This window comes from Nilaparvata lugens, chromosome 1 (genome assembly GCF_014356525.2).
Source record: "Nilaparvata lugens isolate BPH chromosome 1, ASM1435652v1, whole genome shotgun sequence".
NCBI classification, from domain to species: domain Eukaryota; kingdom Metazoa; phylum Arthropoda; class Insecta; order Hemiptera; family Delphacidae; genus Nilaparvata; species Nilaparvata lugens.
The window spans coordinates 12,958,589-12,984,896 of record NC_052504.1 but is presented as its reverse complement, the minus strand read 5'-3'; the positions used below and the strand labels follow the sequence as shown (position 1 = coordinate 12,984,896).

The window sequence follows — 26,308 nt, the reverse complement described above, 5'->3', positions numbered from 1 at the left end:
ATACTATACATTGACAGGCCAGGGATCGAACCCGGGCCTCAGCGATTTTGTACCTTTCAACTGTCAGTGGAGTTGACATCTATCAATCACTCTACTAGTGAGAGTAGCCTGCTGAGAGCACGTCTCTCATATTATCTGAGCGATTAGATAAGTTGACTGTTGGACCAAGCTGCTCCCAAATAGGTAGGTAGTATTTGAAAATATTTGTCGCTTTGCATTTTGCTGCTCCTGATAAGTTGATTTGTTTAGAGGAGGTCTACCCTAATTACCATTCATAAAGGTGTACCACATGCTTGATTTTAATAATAATGTAATTGACGTTGAATAGGGTATAGTTTTTGGGTAAATACCTCTTAGATGAATGAACTCAGAGATCAAAAACAATTTTTTTATTAGAAATTTATCACAGATAAATTACTGAAAACTAGTCACAATAACTATAATACTATTTATAGAATACAAAAATACGCATACTTTTAAGTAAATACAGAAGTCTTATCAAAATTTACATTATTATAGTCAATTGTTTATAAAACTTGATTACTTCTACAATAAAATCAAAACTGGATCAGTATCAAACATCTTAGAATATCTGGAAAGCATTAAAAAAATAATGCAAAGGGAAATTTCAAATTATTAAACAAACCAAACTTTAAAACTGGTTATAAATCCAAAAAATCATTCCCTTTCATTTTCTCCTCAATTACAAAAAATCATTTCTAATATTACTTACTAAACTACACTAATATTTTACATTCTACTTAAATAAAATATAATCTTTGGTTCTTTTTCCAAGGACAGATTTACAAGTAATTTACAAAGTTAATCAAGATACTGCTGTAAAAATAAGTTCGTTGATTTAATCTTGCTACAGAATTCTTAACGTGATTGTTTACATGAGTATAATACTATATTAACTTTTGGGATTTTTCTTTGATAAAATTATATTATATCTTAGAAAGTAATTGTAAGTATGATTTATTTGTAATACATAACAAAGTTCTCTTCAAAAGAATATGATTCTTTATATTCCATTTAAAATAGAGTAATTCGTGTTTTTCCCGTGGCATAGGGAAATAGGACATAGCTCTTTTAGGAAAGTGCATCTGAGTTTGATTAATAACTCTGTATAAAAGATAAGAATTGAGCAAGTATTCTCATGACAACGATATTAGTTTATCGAAAATATATAGTATGGATCTTCTCAAAAGAGGTACCATATTTGGATAGAAGTTATACCTGGAGAATCTTCCGCAATCGAATCTTTAGGTCATTTAAAAATTTATTTGTTTATGACTGATGAGATTGCTCCGTGAGAAATTCATTGTTAAAACGAAACCTCTTGAAGGTTTGTCTCACGGTCAACTCTTATGCACTTGATTTTTCATTAAATGATTAATCAAAACAATCTTTCGCCTCAAATTACAATTCGAACTATATTATCGCTCTACTGATGAATACTATGAATTAATAAAACCCGTGTCCTATCATTCATCAATCTCTTGAAATGTTTGGCAAATGCCTTGACATGAGTTAATATACCGAACTCATCTCCTATCATTTGGTATTTTTGGGAACATTATTTAGCTCACAGTAACCTAATAAGAATGACTGTCAGCATTATCGTTGTGAATTGAGCTGAAGAAGGGATTGCTGCCGAGTTTTCTTCTGTCTGTTGCGGTTGTAACTCAACTTCATTGATGCATTTCGATTCATTGTTTTGACGTTGACTGGCCAGCTCGGTGAAGTTCGGAAAGTTGTAGATCTGCGAAGACTGAAAACAAATTTATATTTTAGATTTTTGTATCTTAAGTAAACTTTATTCTACATTCAAAGAACATGTTAGAAGTTTCCTTGGACCTAGAATAGTATAGATGACTTTCTATCCAAGTATGTTATAAATTAATAGCCTCCCTCAACATAGAATGGAGCGGCAGTCATTGTTAAATGTTATTCCTCAACTGAGCTATCAGTGTAATTAGTGCAATACGGTACATTATTTTATTAATTTTAAAAAAGTGTGGGGAAGAATCAATAGACTGGACTTACAACTGTTTCTTTTCCATATCAACAATAATCCTGTATTGCTTTTATTCAGGCCCTGATCTTAGGAAAATCAAATCAGTCATCGCGCTTTTGATAATTGAAACAAAAATTGAAAAATTCTTCATAGAAGTCTAATATTCTTTATCTATAAAATCTCACTATGGTAGTTAGTATACAAGATAATGGATTTATTTTCATCCTGGACCATGACGAGAGTAGCTTCTAGGTGAATTGAGCCCTTTATTTCTTGCAAATTTCTAAAGTTAGTCATTGGTTTCCTATCTCAGTCTCTCATTAGACAAACCAGATAACTGTATCCTTTTCCAGTTCGACAACTTAGTCAAATTGCCAAGGATGTCTGTAGAAGTATAATTAACTATTATAATATATAATCTCAATCATTAAAATCTCTTATTTGATCTTTAAAATATATATTTTCTTGATGAATATATAATAATACAGCATATGAGTAAATGAATAACTCCATGCTTGGAAGCGATAAGTCCGTGTGCATGGAGGAGTCTTCTGACAATCGATAAGAAAAAGATTAACTATACTATTATATTAGGTGAGCAATTTCTGTATTTGTATAGTTGTATTTTTATATCTGGTTATTTATGTTTAACGGATCTCAAAAACGGCTCTAACGATTTTCACGAAATTTGGAACATAGTAGGTTTACGATATAAAAATTCGATTGCACTAGGTCTCATCCTTGGGAAAACTCGCTGAACGACATTAAAAGGATAATTCATCCTTGGCTGAAACAGCTGTGTATAGTAAAAAAGTGAGTGAGCGAGTGAGTATGTGAAAAATCAAAATATCGCATCCCCGAAATTCATAAGATGACATATAGCCAGCTGTGAAATATAAAGACGATCATTTTAGAGAATTGTGTTCTGTTTATCAATAAATAAAAATAACGAGCAAAGCTCGGTACCCCGATATTACTATATTATAAAAGAATAACTACTGTAGTAGTATACAGTAATCGGCTTGAAATATGTATATTATATCTGCAATTATAAATTTTTGTATAATCTATCTGTGTATATATATTATAAATTTGTATAATCCATAACTAAGAACGTAACAATAATCACCTATACTTTGGGATATCTTCTCATTCTATCTTTTCTCTATGCTTCCTTCTTCCTCCGCACCGAACAACAAGGGATCTTCTCGTTAGTCCAATACAATAATTTGAAATGTTTTGATACTCACCATAGCCAGCGTGTCATCGTTGAGTCGACAGAAGGTCATGTGCTTGCCGCGGTTGAGCGCGTCCTGTATGCGCTGCGTGAGGATGCGCTCGTGCCAGGGGATGTTCTGGAGGTGCGCGATGAACGTCTTGTTGGCGAACTCGTGCGACTCCCGGATGACGAGGTCGCCGAGCAGGCTGCCGCTCTCCGCCTCCTCCACCGTGAAGTCGGCCATCTGCTGCAGTTGCCGGATGGCCGCCTGGTTGGCCGCGTCGTCGAACACGTCGTCGTCCGAGAATTTTGGAAACGTCGGTGGGGTTGTTGATTTGGGTTGTGGTTTTGTTACCCTGCAATCATATTATGAGAAGAATCATGTTAGTTTCACAACGACAAAATTTTACTTGAGTGGTGTTGAAATTTATTCTTTCAGTTATTTATGCTTGAGAAAGCATGCAAAAATTTTATATTTTTCATTTGAAAGATTGGCGCGGTTGTCGATTTCGCTGTGGTTTTGTCACCCTGCAATCGTATCATCAGAACCGTTATTACAGTTCTACATCATGTCAAACTTTTTCCAGTGGGAGACCTATATTTGACTTGAAATGGGAAGTGATGAAAAACATATTTGGGAGGGTTTCAGTTTGGCAAGTTCTCAGTTCTTAAAGTACCTATTTAGATAACTTTTGAGATACTGAAACAAATGGAAAGTTGAGCCATTCAGTTTGTCAAGTTTTTGTTGCAGGCTCATACGTATTCAGTTGAGTCAGCTTCACCGTTGCACACTAGTCAGGGATTAGTGAGAATGAGTAATGGGTTACGGAGAAGTTAGTTAAAGGATAAAGGTTTGCTGCCACAAATAGATAAGAATTTCAATGTCGGTGGGGTTGTTGATTTCGGTTGTGGTTTTGTTACCCTGCAATCATATCATGAGAAGAATCATGTTAGTTTTCACAACGACAAAATTTTACCAGTGAAATTTTACTTGAGTGGTGTTGAAATTTATTCTTTCAGTTATTTATGTTTGAGAAAGCATGCAAAAATTTTATATTTTTCATTTGAAAGATTGGCGCGGTTATCGATTCGCTGTGGTTTTGTCACCCTGCAATCGTATCATCAGATTTGTTATTACAGCTCTACATCATGTCAAACTTTTTCCAGTGGGAGACCTATACTTGACTTGAAATAATGAAACGGGAAGTGATGAAAAACATATTTGGGAGGGTTTCAGTTTGGCAAGTTCTCAGTTCATAAAGAATCCATTTAGATCACTTTTTTGAGATACTGAAACAAATGGAAAGTTGAGCCATTCAGTTTGTCAAGTTTTTGTTGCAGGTTCATACGCATTCAGTTGAGTCTGCTTCACCGTTGCACACTAGTCAGGGATTAGTGAGAATGAGTAATGGGTTACGGAGAAGTTAGTTAAAGGATAAAGGTATGCTGCCACAAATAGATAAGAATTTCACTGAAACTAGAGTTAGACTTTTGCTTTTAAATGACAATAAGCTGGTATTAAGGAGCTGAATGGCTCAACTTCCCATTTGTTTCAGTATCTCAAAGAATGATCTAAATAAGTACTTGTTGAACTAAGAACATGCCAAACTGAGACCCCCAAAATTCAATATTCAGAATGTTAGGATTTTGATTTTAATTGGCAATAAGCTTGTATTATTCAGAATTTTGTGATAGTTTTATAATATTAAATATAATATGATATTGTATTCACTGGACTTTAGCGACGAACTTGACGAACTGAAAAAATTGACGTACTGACATTGGCTACCCGTGCTGATTCTTGATCAACTGATATCTTGATGAAGTGATGAATGTCACCCAATCATTTATTCTATTAAGAAAGTGTGCACAAATTTTAATTTGAAAACTCGGTGCCGTTGTTGATTCAAGGTGGATTCAGTATCTGTGAACGTGACTGATACAGTGAGAATATCATTCCCATAAGTTCTAATGAAACTTTTTATACTGGCTCTGCTGGCTTAATGAGAATAGTCTCATCAGAAAACGCCCAAAAATTTTCATTGGAATTACTGGAACTAGATTTAATCCCATTGTCTATTGTTCTTTGAAAAAAGAACAATTGTCACCATAGTCTTGTCTACTATGTATATGGTATACTAGGTACATTATAAAAACACTTCACTCCCATGGGCTACTTTTGACGTGACAACGTCTTATAAATTGGTTTGCCGGATGACACTTCAAGAAACTGCGTTACGTTCCCACGTTATGCGCTCACAATGAGAGCGAGTGAGAGCGTTCGTTTCGGTTCACGGTCGTCTGGAAAGAGCACGAATAGGAGCAGTGGCGAGCAGCCCGAAGGCATTCACCTGGAGAGAGAGTGAAACGGAGCAGTCAACCTGCGCAGGCGCCGCAAGCAATCTCCTGCGACTGCGCCTGCTTAGGTGAATAAGTGAATAGGCTATGTTGTAGTAAATAATCACAATAATGCATAATCACATAATCATGCATAAGTGAATAGGTTATGTTGTAGTAATCACAATGTTGTGGTTCAGTGCGAGATTCTTTGTATAAATTAATGTTTTAAATATAATTCTTTGTATAAATAAATGTTTCAAATTGTTACTATTATTTCATCCTTCTTCCTACTATACGAATGAATATTCACATTAAAATTATTTTACCACTCAAAGTCGTTGTCACGTAAAACTTTCGCCCGTATACCGACTTTACAGGCAACCAAGCAATTTTTTTTAACAAAAACTTTAAAATAAAAGGTACTTCAAAATTTTTATATTGTTTTTATTAATTAGCTGTATTATGTCTATATCAGGTATATGCTTTATGCATTTATTCTGTAGGAACAGTGTACGGTACAGTTTGAGTATTATGTTTATATCAGGTATATGCTTTATGCATTTATTCTGTAGGAACAGTGTACGGTACAGTTTGAGTTTTCAAAGATATTGTTCCATTCCATTTACTCACTGGTTTTCCGTTAATTTGAGGAACATTTTTTCGACAGTTGACATGTTGTAGTTGTAGAACTCGGTGACTCCGAACGTTTTAAAGAAGAATTCAACGGGAGACATGCTGAGACAGCTGGCCAGGGGTGTTCTGGGGTAGTAGACTATGAATGCGAGGCACATCTCTTGCTTTGTCGAGTACCCTCCCTGCAACCAAAAACATATCCTTTTAACAACTTATTCATAAGTTACATATCATTACAACATTTAACTCATAAGTTACAACATTTTATTCTTGATATTGTGTTATGTATCTTATTATGTACACTGTATTTTTTTGACGAGCAAATACATTGTAAAAAATGTCAGGCAGAATAAAGAATTTGAATTTGAATTTATCCCATATATTTAGAGAACTCCTATTACGAAATGCAAAGTTGATCATGAAAACCTGTTAAAGCATGCTCTATTATGATTTATCATGACATTATGCTCCATCGTGATTAAATTCATTATTTTTACAGCTTAGGTACTTGAATACACATATTAAAGATGAATTCATGAATTGAAATCTGTAGGCCAATGTATCTGTATAAAAATAAATTAGTTTGTATGCATCTCTTTCTCAAACTCTGTTGGACCGTTTGCCATGAAAATATAATATGTAAACTCTTCATATTCTTGTAAAATTTCATGAAGAAAATCTACTAGCAATCAATTTGGGAGGAGCAATTCTGGCTGTACCTGATGGTCCTCTACATTATTTTAATAAATAATTGTGTATCAATAAGTAAATACATTTTCCTCTAACCCATCTGCTTCCTCCCTAGACGCCAGAAAATGATTCCATTTCAAGATTAGGGTAAGAAAATGCGGTTCCCATTGACAATGACAGTGAAGATGATGCATGCATTATTGAGGAGGTGATCTTGCTGATATTAGTTGAAGCGATCTGCCATATTCACATTGTGTTCGGAAGGTTGGTTGAAAATATTTTTCTAACACAAATTGATAATAATAATAAAGTATTAAAGTCCTAACTTTGCTCAATAAAGGATATTTAAATTTGAATGTATACCGGTAATACCGTATCTGCTGAGCTCTCTAACCCAGGCTATTTGATCTCAAAAATTGACGTGTCTGTCGGATTCACTCACCTAGTGATACTCAAAACAGACTTATACCTTTATATTTTAATTTCAATCTGATGTACTTACATGAGTTGGCTGTGTCCTATTAGTTGTCTCGTAGACGCACTCTGTGATCAGTTCATCTCCAGGAAGAACGCGAATGCCTTCCTCTATCACTCGTGACTGTTGGTAGTTGAAATCGTAATTCTCATCCTGGAAAATAGAAAAACCACGATACTATAAAGATGAAAACATTACGTTACGTTGTGCATCAAATTGAATATTATTGTAGAAGTGCGTAGGGATGAGATCATAATGTCTTTCAAAACTTAATTTGTTTCATTGGAATTAGAATATCCCACTGCTAATCAAACTTATATGGCATCTTTTAATGTATAGGGCCATATGAATAAAGTTGAGCATTTGCTTATACTTCTAAAATATGGAGCATTTGCTTCATTTTCTATGAATAAACGTGAGCAAAACCTTTTGCTCGTGCTCATCAAAAAAATAGTTTGAGCATTTGCTCAAAAGTAAAAGCTTTTGCTCAAAATTGTATGAATAAACTAGAGCATTTGCTCAACTTTTGAAGCAAATGCTTCAAAAAAGGTGAGTCTAGTCTAGAGCAGCTTATCACCTTTTGCTCATAGTAAAATGGCTCAACTAATTCGTATGAGGAAGAGGAAACTATACCAGATACGATCACAACCAATAGTTGAGAACTATAAAACTCTTTTTAGATTCAACCATGATATATATCACCATTATCCATACAAAAGATAGCTAGCTACCTGTTATAAAGATAGCCATCACAAAATAGGAAATAGGCATTTAAGAAGATTAAAGTGTAGACGATTATAAGAAGGTTATTGATATAAGAATATGCTGAAGATTATTATAGAGATGACATTTTCTCACGCTATTTTTTCAAAATTTCAAACTCAACTAACCTAAAACTCTATTCATAAATAGAAAACAGAGCAGACGACGCAAACACAAGCGGTGCACCCTACTTGCATATTTAGCGCTTCCGTGAGCTATAAAACCAAAGTAAGGCTACAAAAGAGAATCAGCTGATAAAAAATCTTTAAAATACGTGAGCATTTGCTCCAGAGTTCAGGAGCATAAGGTAAGAGTATAAGGTAAAGCTTATTCATATAAAAATGAGCAAATGCTTTTGCTTCTACCTTTTGCTCATGAGCGAAACCTTATGCTCCATGCTCTTGCTCATGAGCATTTGCTTTGGTTTTATTCATATGGGCCTTGACTACAAAAATAACTTTCCATTGGGTTAAAGCAGGTTTACTCAAGATTTCTCTGTCAACGATAATACAATAAAAAGAAGCAGACAAATAGTTATTATAATAATATGAGACTGAGAGTTTTTCATCGACATGATGAGATTTTTCTTGAAGAGGTCTTCGGACAGCCTTTAATGCTGGAATCCATGCTACTCATTTCACCCATTTTCGTACACTTCCATATTTTTAAATAGGTGCTTGTGTTTATAATAATAATAATATTTTATCATTCACAATCAACTTGAGAACAAAGAAACAGACTACAGTCCAAAACTTCTTTTCATCCCAATTTCATAAAATAAATTGTCCAAATAAAGGTTATGTGCGACTTTTCAACTCTTCACTAATTTCCACATTGAAACAAAACACAAACACTTGAAACAATTAATTTTGAATTAATACCTTTAATATAGAGGTACTTTTAACAGAGAACTACATTTGTAAAACTGAATTTAGAATATGTTTGGCATTGGAAACATACATTGACGAGCTTGATTGATTTTGTTGGACTTGCTAGTTATGTCTGTGTATTTATACAAATTATTTGTTATTTGAAAAATTAATTATATATTATTATAGAATAGTAGGCTATTAAAATATTCACCTTTGCTATGGCTGGAAGTTCAACGCCATCTCTTATGTGCCGTAGAATTATTTTCCTTCCAGCTAGATGTGAATGTAGCAGTACAGAAACAACTTTGATTCCTCTTGCAGGTAGCATCTGTAAAAACGAACGATTGAATCGATGTATAATTGAACCAACAGATATATACATTCTAAAACAGTGATAATTATATAATTAAATATAGCATTATAGATTATGAATCATACATAATATTGAAAAACATAAATGCTATGGAGTCTTTAATTTCAACTCCCCGTCGGCATTGTCAATAATTTATTTTTTATTCTTCTGCTTAGTGTTACAGCCTCAACACTTGGTTCAATTTATACTTGGTTCAAACAAATATAAAAACAACTCAGAATTACTAGAAAGGACTATTACAGTCAAATTATTGATGTGAAAATTGATGTTGAATCTTGAAATCACATTTTTCATAAACCCAAACATTCGAAATAAATGTGGTTTTTGATATTAAAGCCCTGACTGAAATTCAGATTCCACAAAATATGATGAGGTCTCTCCTAAACCTAATTTCTGAAGTTTTGAGTTACTTATAGGACATTAAAAAAAATAATTACAGTAAATTATTATAAAATATCCCGGTTCTTAAAAAATGGCTCTTGAAAACTGCCAACTTCATTCAATTTATTGTACTTATTGGCTAATTTTACATGCAGTAGATTCATCCGCGGGACAACGGGTAACTTAAAACTTTTGTATTTTACTTATCCGCTAAATTTATATACAGCCAATTTAACTATAGTTCGTACAAAATTACTTCTGACTTGAAGGAATATGCGGCGCAGAGAAATGGAGGGAGATCAGCCAATTACAGTGATTAATAGAGTCATCGGTAGACGCGCAGTTGCCAATTTATCAGTCGTCTGACTGCTTTTAGACAGGAAACTTCGCGTGTGTAGCATGAGTACATGAACAGTCACTAGAAGTTGGAGATCGCTGGCCGCTTCAAAACGGCAACATTGCGCCTCTGTATCCCTCCCGCTGTATACTTTCTCTGCTGCGCATGTCTTTCCCAAGTATGAAGTAATATTGTACAGAGTATAATAAATTGGAAGAGAAATTAACATTTATTGGAAACCAAACTTGCGGATCATGTGGAAGCTCTTTAGGGAAATCAACATTTTTCCCAGATAGTACTGGGAATCACTCACTCTTTGCGAACACACAGCATAATATATAGAATTGATGAATGTGATGGAAAAATGAAGTACCAATTTAGTGCATGATCCATCGCAGTAGCCTGCAGTCTTGTATTGGGGCTGTCGTGGAGGTATGATATGCAGGGGTGAAACAGTCACACCACTGATCAGAATCCCTCCATCGTACTCTCTCAGATTCTCAGTGTAATACAATCTCAGTCCTGAGCTGTCATGTACTGAAACAATAATAAAATCATTATGATTAATGTACTGAAAAAAGAATAAGATTATTATCAATTATTCCTTTTTCTCAAATCATAAACTCATTAGTTTTATGTAATAGTTTGATAACGTGTTCCGAATCTTAGTCTGGAATTTGGATTGTGGATACTTTCAAAGACTGACACATTCTTCGTATACGGATCACAAATTTACAGACATGTAGCTTAGTTTAAAGCAGAGAGAAATTATATCTTCCCTTATTTCTGGTGTAAAGACATGTTTTAAAAGTTTATAATTTTTAGAATGGTTGAAACATTTTTAATTGAAGAATTGTTCATTTAAAAATATCTGTGATACAGTTTGTGTAACAGTTTTCCTAATTATTCTTATTTAGCTTCATTTCAACCACAATCAGATTTAAGTTAGACATTTATGTGGTTGCTTTTATGTATTCTGGTAGATAAATGAATTTGATTTTTTTATGCATGCTTTTCTGGATTGGTTTTTGTAGGGCATCCTAATAGATCAAAGAACACAGATTTAAAACTCGGATTTACCATTTCCATTTTCTATTTAAATATAAATTACTTGCAGAATGTGAGCGCTATCTCGTTTGTTTCTAAATTATAAAGTTTCATACTTCTGCTGACTTTATTAACTGATACTTCCTTGAATATACAGTGAGAAAAATCGCCAAATGATCTTCCTTCAATTTAAGTGAGCTTGCTGTGCTAAAGTTATCTGATAATAAGTAAAATCATTTTTTTCTGTGGTAATTTATTGCCTCATCTTATACTTTACTATATCAACTACAGTACAACTTCAATATATTACTGTGCCTTGAAATTGACAAACTATTCAAACAATATTTTCCAATGTATCCTACCTTTACTGAAAGTTGGATTGTCGTAATGTATTTCCAGCATGAAGTATGTTGATCTGTTATCTTCTGCCAGCGGTAAACCGACGAGATCGTGGTAGAATTCACCTGAAAAATTGAAACATCATATTGAAATACTCCAATCAAATCGAATACCTTAAAACAAATACTTTACCCTTTGGGACAAAAACTATTGTTTATTCCAATTTGAAAAAAAGGACATTTTAGAAAATGAAAAACTGATCCAGCCTCATTTGTAAAATATTCTATTCTTATATTATTAAACTTTCATTCCTCTCACACAGGCTTTGCCCATGTGAGAAACCTTCTTCAAGTTTTGTATTATGTATATTGTATATTGTTTGTACTTTCTATGAAGAAGAATAAAGTAAATTTCAATTTCAAACTTCTCCCACAACGTTACTTAATCATTGAGAAACTGATCCAGCCTCATCTCTAAAATCTGTAATGATTCTATTATAACTTCTCACCACGAGACATGAACCTACATCGGTTCACCTAAATTGATAAATTTACAAAATTGAAAGGGAAAGTGATTGACTCTGAGGTCGCGCTGATAAGCTGTCGATTATATAAGTTAAGATTCGTGCGTCTGGTACTCCCTCTGGAAGGGTGACCACTTGTAGAGCCGACTCTCCTAAATACCATTCATTAGTCATCAATGTAGGACATTGAAGATGTCTCTTGGAAAAGATACCACTTGATACAAGATTCAAGAAGTTTGCCAATTGAAGATACCACTATAGTGAGGTCCACGTTATAATGGCATTGTTTGATTAGCAATGGTATTGTTATCCTTGTCTTTCATTCAACAAAGCGGATAGCGCTATCTCTCTCGCTTTGCTCTGTTGCCAGATCGGCTTTTAACAATGTAGATAGAATTAATAAATAATTCATAGAATATTTCATCGTAATTATGAAATTATTGATAAATATAATTTTTTGCTTAATAAAATATAATTGATTATTTTAAACGAAGATGAACAATTAATATTACATTAATAAACCTGTATCAGCTACCGCCAAGAAGGCATTGACTAGACAGTGAGGATCGGCAACGTTGTTCTCCTATCTTTCTCCAATGCCATTATAACATGGACCTCACTATAGTAGAGCCGACTCTTCTGAATATAATTTATTACTCTTCAACCTATGGCTTTGAATATATTTTGTATTCATATTTTAAATCATGTACCGTATCAATATGAATCGAATAGGTGTCAAAAAGGAATTGTGATGGTAACGGGAGGCGTACCTGTGGATCCAGTAGCCCAAGTATCAATAGGAATCTAATAGGTGTCCAATTGGAATTATTGCAAATGGATTTTGGAGACTAGGATCTGTAGTAGTCAATAGCCTGATATATATGTATCTACAGAGTACAGAAACTGTAGATCTGTATCTACAGATAAAAACTATAAGATAGTTTAGAATTTATAGTGTAGAGTTACATATTTAAAGTTTTTAATAAGACGGTACTAAAAGTTTTTAAATATTGTTTTTATTTGAATCATATAGTCCATACAAGCGAAGTGATTTCTGTATCTACAGATATATCTGTGTAGGAATTATGATGGTAGAGGTACCTTTGGATCCAATAGCCCAAGCGACGACTGGCGACAGACAGGAGTCCCAGTCTGTGGGCATGTTGCGCACATAGCAGGTGCTTCCCTCGTGCCGAGTGTACATCTCCAGGTGTGCGCCAACACACTCGTACAGAAGCATGTGGTGCACCAGTGAGCCACTGCCTGCTGACAGGATTGGCTCGTACTGAAACATTCACATTCAATTCCATTATTGCTATTATCTTCCAATATCATTTTAATGATTAGTGATTTTGTACAATGCCTTCCTATCATTTCCACTGACTTTATATGGTGAATCTCTCTATAGAAGTGTGTTACGGAGCTACGGAAGTTACTGGGGTTATTTTAATCTACTTTAACGAGGTTCCAATTTTTATCTCCATGTTTTTTCCTCTTCCAATATCATTTTAATGATTAGTGATTTTGTACAATGCCTTCCTATCATTTCCACTGACTTTATATGGTGAATCTCTCTATAGAAGTGTGTTACGGAGCTACGGAAGTTACTGGGGTTATTTTAATCTACTTTAACGAGGTTCCAATTTTTATCTCCATGTTTTTTCCTCTTCCAATATCATTTTAATGATTAGTGATTTTGTACAATGTCTTCTTATTATTTCCACTGACTTTATTTATGGTCTATCTCACTACAGAAGTGTGTTACGGAGCTTCGGAAGTTACTGGGGTTCTTTTAATCTGCTGTAACGAGGTTCAAGTCTCATCGAAATTCTTGGTAAATGGATCAATTTTCACGTGTTATTGAGGTTCGTATAAGTACTAAAGAGGTGGATGTATATTATAATGAATAATTGAATAAATAGCCACAAAGTACACCACAACGTTACAATGCATAAATGAAATGTATATTCCCCACATAAACTGGGAGTAGTCGTAGTGGATGAGATGCTGGCTTTATAATTCAGAGGCACGGGTTCAAATCCCGGCCCGGGCAAGATACTTTTTTGCAGGCCACTCCCGTGTTTCGGATGGACACGTTAATTTGTCGGTCCCGGCTGTCCAAAAACAGATGTTAGGATGCCCTGAAATTGATCAGGTGCGAGCTGAAAACTCTGACACTGGACCTGAGCGAGCCAGGTCACTCACTCGTTATTATTTATTTATAGACTGATCATTCCATAAAGTAATTTCTAGATTCTTTTATCTTTATTTTAGGTTCCATTTCTTAAATAACGCGTTCGTATTGTTACAGGGGTGCATACACTCATACAGAGGGGGAGGGTTGGGCGCAGAATGCGTCCATGGAATTATTCATATGGGATTATGGGAAGCAAAAAAGCAAATTCGGGGGGGGGGTAGAACCTGAAATTTAGGAAGGGTCCATGGGCTTGTGGGGGGGTGACCTGTGACCTGAGTAGTAATGAATTTAGTAGAGTGATTACAAAAAACACGAAGACACAAAATCATGACCCAGTACATACATACTGCTACCTACCGGTAGAATACAGAAGTAGCCTACATTTTTGTCGACCAATCAAAAGAGAGAAGGCGGAGCTATGAGACGTGTCTTCAAAATCTTACCCAGTTCATAGTGCTACAGTTTCTATATGGCTACTTTATAAGTTTTTTTATATAATTTTGGAATCTCGATAATGGCATAATTATTAGCCTTAACAAGTTGAGAATTCGAAATAAAATAACGGTTACTAGTAACTTTATCATAGAATATAAATTTCTGGAAATTTATGTTTTTTTAATTAATAAACGCTACTTTTTAAAACTTAGAATTCATAAAGTTATTAAACTTTGCAGACTAATAACCTTTTTTTATAAGTAAATTAGTTGATAATATTATGTTGATTAACGCATTAAATACAAAATCATCACTTACCCCTATCATGTGATGTTTCTTCCCCAGAGGAGGCACTTTGAAAATTTTACACCAGTAGTAGGTATCCATGTTGTCTGGAACAGCGAACTGAAAATAATAATCTGATAAGAAAGCTGAAATACAACACATCGCAACGTTAATTCTTTTGCCAATATCATTTATTACAATAAAACCATGATAACCCAGACCAACTGGGACCGAGATACACATCCTAAATGCAATAGGCCTATAAACCCTTCACTTTTCAATTTTTCAAATTTACACTTTATGTAGGTACTATGTATTGTATAGTGCCAAATTCCATAGTTAGCACTGTATATAGTTGAACTGTGTAAAAACTTCAGGATAGATGATAATATTCTGTTGATTTAATACTCAGTTTGTTCTTGTTTCGGAAAATTAATGCTATTTACTAATTGATGAAGAATTACTCTGTCTATTGTGAACTTGGTCATTCAAAATAAAACCCTTAGGTAGAAGAACCGTGGCAATATTTAATTGTATTCCATGACTGACAATCAACATTCAAGTTGGATATAGATTAGAAATCAAGTTTCCCGCGAAACACTTGATTAATAAAAAATCGTATTAATAATTGTGGTATATTTTGAAGTACTTTTTCGCTTTATTGTATAATCATTTTCAATGTGTTGTGATTGAACTCACATTATCAAGTGTGATATCCCAATGTTTGACGTTATTCTCTTTGGGCTTGCGAATGGCTGGTGGAGATATCAGGTGAACACTCCTCATGAGATTCCACTTCTTGCCGTGCCATTTCAACGTAGTTGACGTTTGCAACAAATTGTGCTCTTCTTTGTCATGAACTGTCCACAGCAGGCGGATTGTGTCCGGCTAGAATAAAAGCAATTTCATGTAAACCTTGTTCTAGAAATCAATCAGGTATTGTTTAATTCCAGTATGAAGAGTTTATTATGATATGACTTATTTTCTTGGAAAAATATTTCAAATAATGTAATCTTAACGGTGCCTATCCGTTAACTAATGTTGGCAATCATTCTGGCAAAGATGATCTTGTTGACGCAGCTGCTCTGGAGAGTTCGGGGTGGACACTCCAAACCACGTTCTCAAATTCTTCAACCAAGATATATGCCTCCGGCCAATGCCACTCAATGCACTGCAAGGGAACTGCAGTTTCCCTTGTACTGCAAGTTGCAGTACACAATAATGTAATACTGAAGTGAATTGTAGAAAATGTATATGATTTTGAAAACCCTAATATCAATATTAGACAAGATGTAGATGATAGATGATAGACTACATGTCATTATATAGACCCTTTAACATAGATAGTGCAATCTTTAATAATTTTCTAGTCATTCTTAATGACATGTTAAGCTATCTGTTTACTTTTAAAAAATTCAATGTTATTCTATGTGCTGATTTCAATGTTAATTTCAATCAAGAATCTAGTCAAAGAGATGATCTTCTCAATTTACTAAATAGCTTTAATATGCAAATAACAACAAATGAGATAACAAGACCTAGTGCAACTGGTGGCTCTTGCATTGACAATATTGCTACTGACATTCATTTTAGTAGATGGGAAAGTAAAATAATAAACACAATTTTCTCAGATCATTTCGCTATTGGGCTGTCAATAAAACTGGAAAATACAATAAATTATGACAAGAATGAGAATATTATTTTAAACACAAATAATAAGGGTGAAGGCTTAAAGACTAAAACAATGGGTAGGAAGTTTGGGAAGTCCCAAATTCAGCGCTTTATAAATGATCTAGATAAATTGGATTGGACTGAACTTTATCAGAGTCCTGTAGAAAAAAAATTTTCATACTTTTACAATTTGCTCAAATATTATTTTGATCTTCACTTTCCGTTTGGTAGTATAGTAAGAGCGAAACAATGTAGTAATAAGTGGATTGATAATGAGATTGTCGACGAACATGAAAGGCTAATTGAAATGCATCAGCGATACAGGAAAGACCAAAGTAATATAAACTTAAAGAAAACTATAAAAGCACATAAAAAGCATCTAAAAAGAATTATCCTCTACAAAAAAAAGAATTATATTGACTCAAAAATAAAAAATCAACAAATGTAAACAGAACAATATGGCAAATAGTTAACAATGAAACAACAAACAAAAAGGACAAGAAAGTTATTAAAAATATTGTACTTAAAGAGAATGGTATAGACATAGACGATCCGTATAAAATTTCAAACATACTAAACAATGATTTTGTAGGGATGGTTGACACTCATGTCATCCCTTATCTAACCAAAAGTGACGTAACAGATGAGAAAAATGAAAAAGTTACAAAATTATCATTTAGATGTAAAACAATTGAAGAGAAGGACTTAAGTAAAATAATAGATTCGATAAAACCAAAATGGTCAGCCGGCTATGATGACATACCAATAAAGATAATGAAGGATGCTAAGTCATCACTCATCAAACCTCTTTTGCACGTAATCAATGCCTCAATTATAACTGGAGTGTACCCAAACGAATTAAAGATATCAAAAGTAATACCAGCATATAAGAAAGGAGATCCATCTGACCCTCTCAACTACAGACCTTTGGCCATCCAACCTGCCCTATCTAAAATATTTGAAAAGTGTGTACTAGTTCAGTTAATTGATTATTTTGAAACTAATGGTATACTTGACAAAGAACAACATGGCTATAGAAAAAACAGGTCAACCATTACTGCTTTGATAGAGTTCATAGAAAACATTTTAGAAAACTTAGATGAGGGATTAAATACTGTGGGAGCATTCCTGGATCTAACCAAAGCATTTGACAGTGTGAATCATAAATTATTATTAAATAAACTTCAAAATTACGGAATTAGAGGTAAAGAGCTTAGCTGGATCAAGTCATATCTAGAAGGACGGCAACAGTATGTAAATATAAAGTATACAAGCAATAAAAATCAGTACAATATTGGATCAAACTTAAAATGTAATAACTATTCTGTACCACAAGGATCGGTGTTAGGTCCATTTTTGTTTCTGTACTACTTAGGGGGGTTGCCTAAATACATGTGCGATTTAGTTGAAAATAGTAAATTATGCTTATACGCTGACGATATAAGTCTGTGCATTGCTGATAAGGACTGGAACACAACAGAAATTAAATGTAACAATTCTATATCATTAACTAAAAAGTACCTAAATCACAGACATCTGCTACTTAATGATAACAAAACAAAGTTCCTCCATTTTACTTGTAGAAATTCAGAGGTAAAACAACTTAATTCCGTAGATAATAAGAAGAAATTAAATTTTTAGGCCTATATCTTGAAAACACACTTAGTTGGTCCGTTCACATTCAAAAAATATGTAAAAAATTAAGCTCAGGAATTTTCGCGCTGAGACGACTAGCAAAAATTTCCAACTTAGAAACGTTAAAAGCAGTGTACTTTGCAATGATCCACTCCCACATTTCATATGGAATTGAAATATATGGAGGAACAAGCATCTCAAACTTAAATAAGATACTCCTATTACAAAAAGAAGCAATAAGAATAATTCTAAATCTTGATAGAGAGCAATCATGCAAGCCATTCTTCAGTAAGTTAAAGTTCATGACGGTGTACAGCCTGTACATTTATAGGACAATATTATATATAAAAACTAACGAATCTAGATTCCCACGGCAAGTAGATATACATAATTACAACACAAGAAATAAAAATAATTTTACAGTAAAGAAACACAATAAGGAAAAATATAAACAAAGTCCAACGTACATGGGAATAAAATTTATTGGTTGTCTCCCAGGTTGCATAAGACATGAACCTGATAGATCAAAATTTAAGGAATTGCTGAGAGCATATTTGATGGATTTAGCATGCTACAGTATAAACGAGTTTACTGTAAAAAATGAATTTTATACAGTCACTGATTTCTCTTTAGCTTTAAGTTAGTTTTAGTTTTTGACTTTTTCATGTACATTTTCATGTATGTTTTGGAAAGAAATAAATGATTGATTGATTGATTGATTGATGAAGGTTTGGATCTTGATTTGTAGAAATTCAATTGGCTCACTTCTAGAAATGTTGATGTTTTTGAGATTGATAATTTCTCGTAACACAAACATAATAGGGGTATTCACAATGTTGTTTTAGCCAGCTAAAGTGCTATTTGATAACTCTGGATTGTGAACGCCCCATCTAAAAAACCATCTGCTATTAGCTAACTGCAGTAGCGATCTAAGCGGATAATTTGTGTAACTCAAAGTTAGTTTGAAAGATTATAAACATATGTTTAAGATTATTTTATTATTATTACACATGTAGTTTAATCTTTAGTTTGGCTGCCGTTTCAACAGAGATAGCTAGAGTTAACGGACTCAAACCTGCCAGAGTTAACGTACCACTACAGCATTGAGACTTAGCAAATAGCTGGAGTTAGCGAATAGCTCGACTTAGCCAGCTAACTCCAACATTGTGAATACCCCTATTGTTCTTGAATACTTGATTGATAATAGATGCCATAACAGGAACATAAAATACGTAATGAACTGAAATACATGATGTACTGAAATACGTAATTGATAATATTTAGATAGATGCCGTGATACAAATATGATACCAAATAATATAATACCGTTACTGAATTACTTATATTTGAAACAATATTCTAATACCTACCCCAAGAATTACGTCATTTTTGTCGCAAGTATCCCATATTCTCTTGAATATGATGACTGCGTGTGTTTCATTCTTATATCCATTTATCAGCTCAAAGTTCTGCAGCAGATCAACTTCAAGTGACGTTTGAGTGGCATGGCAATCCTGAAATCAGAAAGATGTTTTCAAACAACTGACAATGTGAACGGATTCTGTATTTTCTGTTGATTCCAGAATATATTTTTCTATTCTAAATATTCAAGATAATATCTAGAACTCTTCTGAAACACATAATTTAATGAATATTATTTCAATATAAGAAGCCCTATGTTTCAAAATATAGCATCGAGACACACTTCATGATATTATTTTTTCCTACAGTTACCTTGAAAAGTGGCCATTCCTGCACTGATAACAGAACGCAAAGAATCACTTTTCCGCTCTAGTGCGGGAATAGTTATTTGTGCAACTAGTGCGCAAAGTGACAGTTTGCTGCACCGAACGAAACGTTTACGCCCTCGCCTACGGCTCGGGCGTAAACGTATCTTTCGGTGTGGTTTCTTGAGTGCAGCAGAGGAACTTTGCGCACGTATTTCACATTAAATTTTTCCTATAGTTACCATTGAATATGAAAAGTGGGTAATTATAGGTGAAATTGCCTGAAATGCATCAAATGTTTGTGTTTGTGATGCTGTTATTAATAAAAACCTTAATTTATTTTAAATAGAATGTAGTATGTTGTGTGTTTGAATGGCGGGGCGGCTGTCGCTGTCATCCACTGTTGTCCACCACCTCAAGACTCTTATAAACGTGCTAGACCCACAGTCACAGTTACCAACTTAATTTTGATTTTGCTGCACTGGTGCTCTATAATAACCTACTAACTATTTTGCGTTGTCATGCTGCAAATCTGGAGTACGCAAAGTACTCACTTTGCGCACTAGTGTGGAAAAGTGATTCTTTGTGGCCTGCAATCAGTGCAGAAATGGTCACTTTTCAGGGTATCTGTAGGAAAAAAATTTTTCTGCACTCCAGATTTGCAACATGGCAACACAAAATAGTTAGTAGGTTATATGGAGCACCAGTGCAGGAAAATCAAAATTAAGTTGGTAACAGTGACTGTGGTGCACGTTATAATAATATGAAGACAGTGGACAACTGTCAATGACAGCGACAGCCACCACATGAGTGACAGCCGCCTTCATTCATTTACTACTACATTATTCAATTTTAAATAAATTAAGGTTTTTATTAATAGTAAAATTACACAGAAAAACATTTGATGGATTTCAGGGAATTTTACCCATAATTACCCACTTTTTTCATATTCAATGGTAACTATAGGAAAAATTTAATGTGAAATACGTGCGCAAAGTTCCTCTGCTGCACTCAAGAAACCACACCGAAAGAAACGTTTACGCCCGTGCCGTAGGCGAACGGTGCAGCAAACTGTCACTTTGCGCACTAGTTGCACAAATAACTATTTCTGGCTACTGAATATTTTCAATAGTTTGGCTTAAGAATTAATCAATTGATAACTATTGTAGAGTGAATATGTTGTGGAACATGTTAATGAAAATGTGGAATATGTTCTTCTCTATACATATTACGTTACGTCCAATAAGAATAATATTAATAGGTGAGCAATTTCAACCCAAAGTGGATTACAAACGTCTATATTAATATCCATTTATTGACCAATCATAGACAAATCATTAATGATTGACGTTAATCGAAGTTAGACTGTATGACAAGGTGAACCTGTTGTATTTGAACTTGTTTTCAAACAATTATTCATTAACTTTTGGTTTTTCATCTTTTTAATCATATTAATTTTCAATAGTATATTATTGAAAATATGAGAGAACGTTAGTTGGATTCTCATTTTTATGCATTACGGGTAATGAAAAGCTATTCAACTTCTTAAACTTATTCAACTATGCATTATGACCATATAAAACTTTTCAACGTATACATTTTGCTCACTAAATAAATCAAAATAAAATATATCATTTGTGGCAATTCCCTTGACTTTCTAAATGTGTCTTCTAAATATGAATAAACTTCAGTTGGATTCTTAATTTTATGCGTTACCGGTAATGAAAAGGGATTCAACTTTTTAAATTTATTCAACTGTGCATTATGATCATATAAAACTCTTCAACGTATACATTTTGTTTACTAAATAAATCGAAATAAATAGTCTATATAATTCGTGGCAACTCCTTCGTCTTTCTGAAAGTCTCTTCACACCTAGAGTAGCGTAGCTAGGAATACTTCTTCGGAGGACGTAGCCAACGTCGTCCACCTTATAACGCTAACGTTAACGTCTTCCAACGTTAAAGTTGATCAATCTGTCCATTTCACACCAGCGTAGCATGGGGAGATAGGACGGCTATATCTTCCGAAGACGTATTTCTAGCTGAACTACCCTAGGTGTGAACAGCATGCGAAGAGCAGTTTACGAAGAAAGCATGCTAAATGCAAACTCTCTCTCTCTCTCTCTCTCTTTATGAATCCAGATAGAAATACAGTACAGAATTCATGTCACTACGTTGTCAAGGTGCATTTATCATTTTAAACTTTTGGGGAGAGAATAAGAATGTTTCGCCGAAGCAGCTTCTGCTCTTGTAGTATCCCTAGAGAGGCGGAAGATGAGTAAAAGCAACAACACCTAACAAAGAGGTGAAGAAGAAAAAGAGAAGAAGGATAAGAAGAAAGGGCAGATGTTGAGCAGCAGTAGCAGAAGCGCGCGTGCCACATTTTCTTATTCTCCCCTCTTTTCGAATGGAATAATTGGAATTGGGAAGAAAAAGAAGAAATAGCATCGACTGCTGCCGGAAGTTTTGGAAACGAAAACGAGGTTTGTTCATCTCTTCTCTGGCTTTGATGCCCGCATGTCTTTGCTCAGCAATCGTTGCTATCATGATCATCATTATAATATTTTCTCTTCGTCTTACATCCTCTTTTTATTTGATCTACATCTACTTCTTAACTCTGCATTTTGTTTAATATTCCTTATTTTCCAGATTATTTTTTATTCTTTATCTTTCCCTCTGTTTTCTCTCTTTTTGGTATATAATATTATCAATCCCATTTTTAATCTTTAAGTTATTTTGGCTCCTTCTCATCTTCTCATTTCTCTAGTTTATTCTCCTCTACCATTTTCTTTCATTTCTCCCTTTCTCCATTTTTATTGAAGTTTTCTTCTCATCCTTTTTGTTCTTCGCCTTCCTCTTGTTCTTGTTGTACGTCTTCCCCCTGTTCTTGCTATTTTTTCCTTTCAATTTCATGTTCTTTTCGCCCCATTTCATCCTCTTATTTCTACTCCAATCCTCTTTCCTCTCATTTCCTTATCGTCTCTTCCATTTTCTTACAGTTTTTCGCCTTCTCCATTTTCATTCTCTTTTCCTACTTGCTGTTCTCGTTTCTCGTCTTCCTCTTGTTCTTGTTCTTCCTTTTCTTTCATTTTCGTGTTCATACGGCTCCTTTTTATCTTTATTTCTATTTCTGTCTTTTTACCTCAACTTTTTCTTCTGCCTCTATCATTTTTTTAAAAATTATCTCCTTTTTCCATTTTCGTAATAATATGCTCTATTCCTCCTTGTGGTTCTTGGTCTTCCTCTTGTTCTTTGTTTTCCCCTTGTTCTTATTCTCCCTTTCTCTTCCATTTTCATGTTATTTTGGCATCTTTTCATATTTCTACTTATTTCCTTCTGCTCCTTCCAATCCACTTATTTCTACTCCTGTCTATTCTCCTCTATTTTTCTTTTGCTTCTACCATTTGCTTACAATTTTCCTCTCTCTCATTCCCATGAACCTTTTTTCTGTCTTCCTCTCGTTCTTGTTCTTTTTCCACTTCTTCCTTTTCTTGTTACTCCTTCGTCTAGCTTCTTCTTCTTTTCGTCTCCTCTTGTTCATAATTTTTCTCCTCCTTCTTTTCTTTCCTCTTCTTGTAACTTCTTCTTCTTCTTTTCTCTCATCTTCTTGTAACTTCTACGTATTGCTTCTTTTTCTTCTTTTCGATTCTTTTCTTATTCTCCTCATCTGATTGCCTCTTCTCCTTCTTCTTCATCATCCTTCTTCTGTAGTTCTTCTTCTCCTTGTTTGCCATTATCCTTATCTTCCCACTGACGTTAGGATGGTTTCCGTGCTCGTGTGACGTCTGACCCGTAGCTTAGAAGCAGGCAGCTGAAGATGACAGCCGGTGGCGCGAGGCCGTGACCAATTGTGTTGGCCACACTCATCTACTGCCCTCTGCCCAGGTTTGCATTTGATTTGTGGTCAGCCGCTGTCCTGGCGCGTGTCACAAGTCAATACAATACGGGTAGTCGTCGCTTTTCACGACCTGTCTCATTTACGTATCTTTCCTGTTTCGTAGATGAATTTTTCCTATTTCTGGTACTGGTTCACTGAATAATCAATGAGTCTGCTCATTCAATGTATTTTGGAATTGAGAGTAGATAAATCACCTAATAATATTACTGAATCAAATAATAATTCAATACAATCACATGATTATTTATTGGCGAATTCATTATTGTAATTAACATCCATTCACTGTATGCATGTATTGTCCGGTTGCTTGTTACTCTAATTCTCAACTGAGAGAAGATCTTCTCACTTATGTAGGCTTCCCTTTCTCTTGTTTTTCAGCTAAAAAAGAATACTCTTGAGAGAATCAAAACCCAGCCAAATATAGAAACTTTTCTTGAAACGCACAAAACGAATTTCCAGAAGCTTGGAGTGCAACCAGAAATTATTTTCCGGCTACAGAGTTTCCAAGATGTTCCATTTTACTGAATGATAGTAATTATCCCAACAATCATTGTTTTAGCTTGTGAAAAGCCATGGTTATAGTTACTGTATACTAAAAAGCTACTATAACTCACCTGTCGTGGGCAGATTTAAGTCGGCGGTTCAATTCAAAGCTTTTTACGTTTTGGACAATAATTTATTTATATTGAACCAACTCTATATATTTCACTGTCAAATAAAAAAATGTTGATGGCTTCTATCACATCAATCTCTACACAATAATTATTAGAAATTATTGTTTTATCCATTTTGATCTTGGTTTCATTAAACAAAAACAGGTCTATATTAATTTTTAAACCATTATTTGATCGATTCTTGATTTTATCTTCGAGAGTAATCAATTTCTGAATTAAATTTCAATCTAAACTACACGCTTAATCATCGAAACTACTAACTTATTGACTTCCCGTGAAACTTGGTGAATCAACTAGAATCTATTCAATTCATAACTGCATCAAATTCTATTCATTCCTATTCTATTTTTATTACAAAATTCATTAGATTTCAAACTAATGTCTAAAAATTCACACAAAATGACTTGGCAACTGAACAATTTCGTAATTTAAACCAATATTTGATCGATTCTTGATTTTATCTTCGAGAGTAATCAATTTCTGAATTTAATTTCAATCTAAACTACACGCTTAATCATCAAAACTACTAACTTATTGACTTCCCGTGAAATTTGGTGAATCAACTAGAATCTATTCAATTCATAACTGCATCAAATTCTATTCATTCCTATTCTATTTTTATTACCGTACAAAATTCATCAGATTTCAAACTAATGTCTATAAAAATTCACACAAAATGACTTGGCAACTGAACAATTTCGTAATTTAAAAATGATTCTTTTTCTTTTAATTCTTCTTTCTCGCGGCGTGGCGTGGCATGCGTCGTCCTGACCAGCGGCATCCTTCCAGAAAACTCCACCAAGCGAAAAGCCGCAAACAAGGAGAGAAACGAAGAGAGGATGATGAAGAAGGAAGATGATCAGCTTGGCTGGTAGTTAGTTGTTCAGTACTGTTCCATTCCATACCCGCTTGGCTGCATTAGGCGAGACTTATTGTCTATTGTTATCAAGTCTTCCCCCATCCCCCTCGTTTCCTCCTTGCTGCCCAAGACCTCTTCCGCAGAAATTAGAGTATAGTCTTGAATATTCAGCTTGATGATGATTTCATAGGAGCTGACTTTATTACGTTAATGTCATGGTAGAACATCATTATAGGGGAGCTAAAAGTTCCTATTCAAGTTTTAGTTTTTTTACTCTCCTAGTTTCGAATTTTAGTCCCTATTTCTACTCCATGTACTTATTATTTAGTTACTGCATATCTTCCATCTCATATACAAAGCCTAGCATCAAGTTATACACAATTACTAGGCAATAATAATTATGATGAAGACTTTTGTCATGATGGAGGATAAAATAAATACTTGGATTGCCTTCACTGATAAATAATTTAGTTGATTGAAAAAAACATAGGTAATCTGTTTTATTATTATTAGCGTATGGCTTTCAATGGTGGGAAGACCCAAGGGTTGTTCCACCTCGCCGTATAGTCTAATAGTCCAAAGTTCCTTAATGGGAAACCCGACACTAAGAGCACAATACTTTAAATTTACACTTTTATTTGTAATCTGTATTTTTTATTGATTCACAAAAAGTGTTCACTCGCCTACTCATTATAATAAATTGAGTTTATATCACTTGAGAGATTGATTGATTGATTTGCTGCCTTTATTAAAAATCTAGGAGGGCAAAGTTCGGGCACTGCAGGCCCTCTCTTACACTTAACCCTCCACAATTCTTAGTTACAACTGAAACAAATCATCATAGAACAATAGATGATAATTTGAAGAAAATAATAATAAAAAGGAAAAACAGTTTCAAATAGCAAATGAAAAAA

General features: G+C 34.1%; 2 protein-coding genes across 3 annotated transcripts in view; one reads left to right on the top strand and one right to left on the bottom strand.

The window, feature by feature from the left end:
* The window catches only part of LOC120351880 (MRN complex-interacting protein), a 68,550-nt gene that overhangs the window by 10,817 nt on the left and 31,425 nt on the right, over positions 1-26,308 (top strand). The window lies entirely within an intron of this gene.
* Positions 368-26,308, bottom strand: part of LOC111064049 (MOXD1 homolog 1-like) — a 45,761-nt gene continuing 19,820 nt past the window's right edge. The window contains exons 2-12 of the mRNA XM_039430603.1: positions 19,605-19,748; positions 15,628-15,816; positions 14,962-15,048; positions 13,113-13,296; positions 11,512-11,613; positions 10,476-10,639; positions 9,223-9,339; positions 7,405-7,530; positions 6,210-6,394; positions 3,271-3,595; positions 368-1,774 (exon numbers count right to left, since the gene is read on the bottom strand). Of these exons, the coding sequence (XP_039286537.1) occupies positions 1,589-1,774; positions 3,271-3,595; positions 6,210-6,394; positions 7,405-7,530; positions 9,223-9,339; positions 10,476-10,639; positions 11,512-11,613; positions 13,113-13,296; positions 14,962-15,048; positions 15,628-15,816; positions 19,605-19,748 (1,809 nt within the window). The 3' untranslated portion in view covers positions 368-1,588. The remainder of the gene's footprint in view (positions 1,775-3,270; positions 3,596-6,209; positions 6,395-7,404; positions 7,531-9,222; positions 9,340-10,475; positions 10,640-11,511; positions 11,614-13,112; positions 13,297-14,961; positions 15,049-15,627; positions 15,817-19,604; positions 19,749-26,308) is intronic.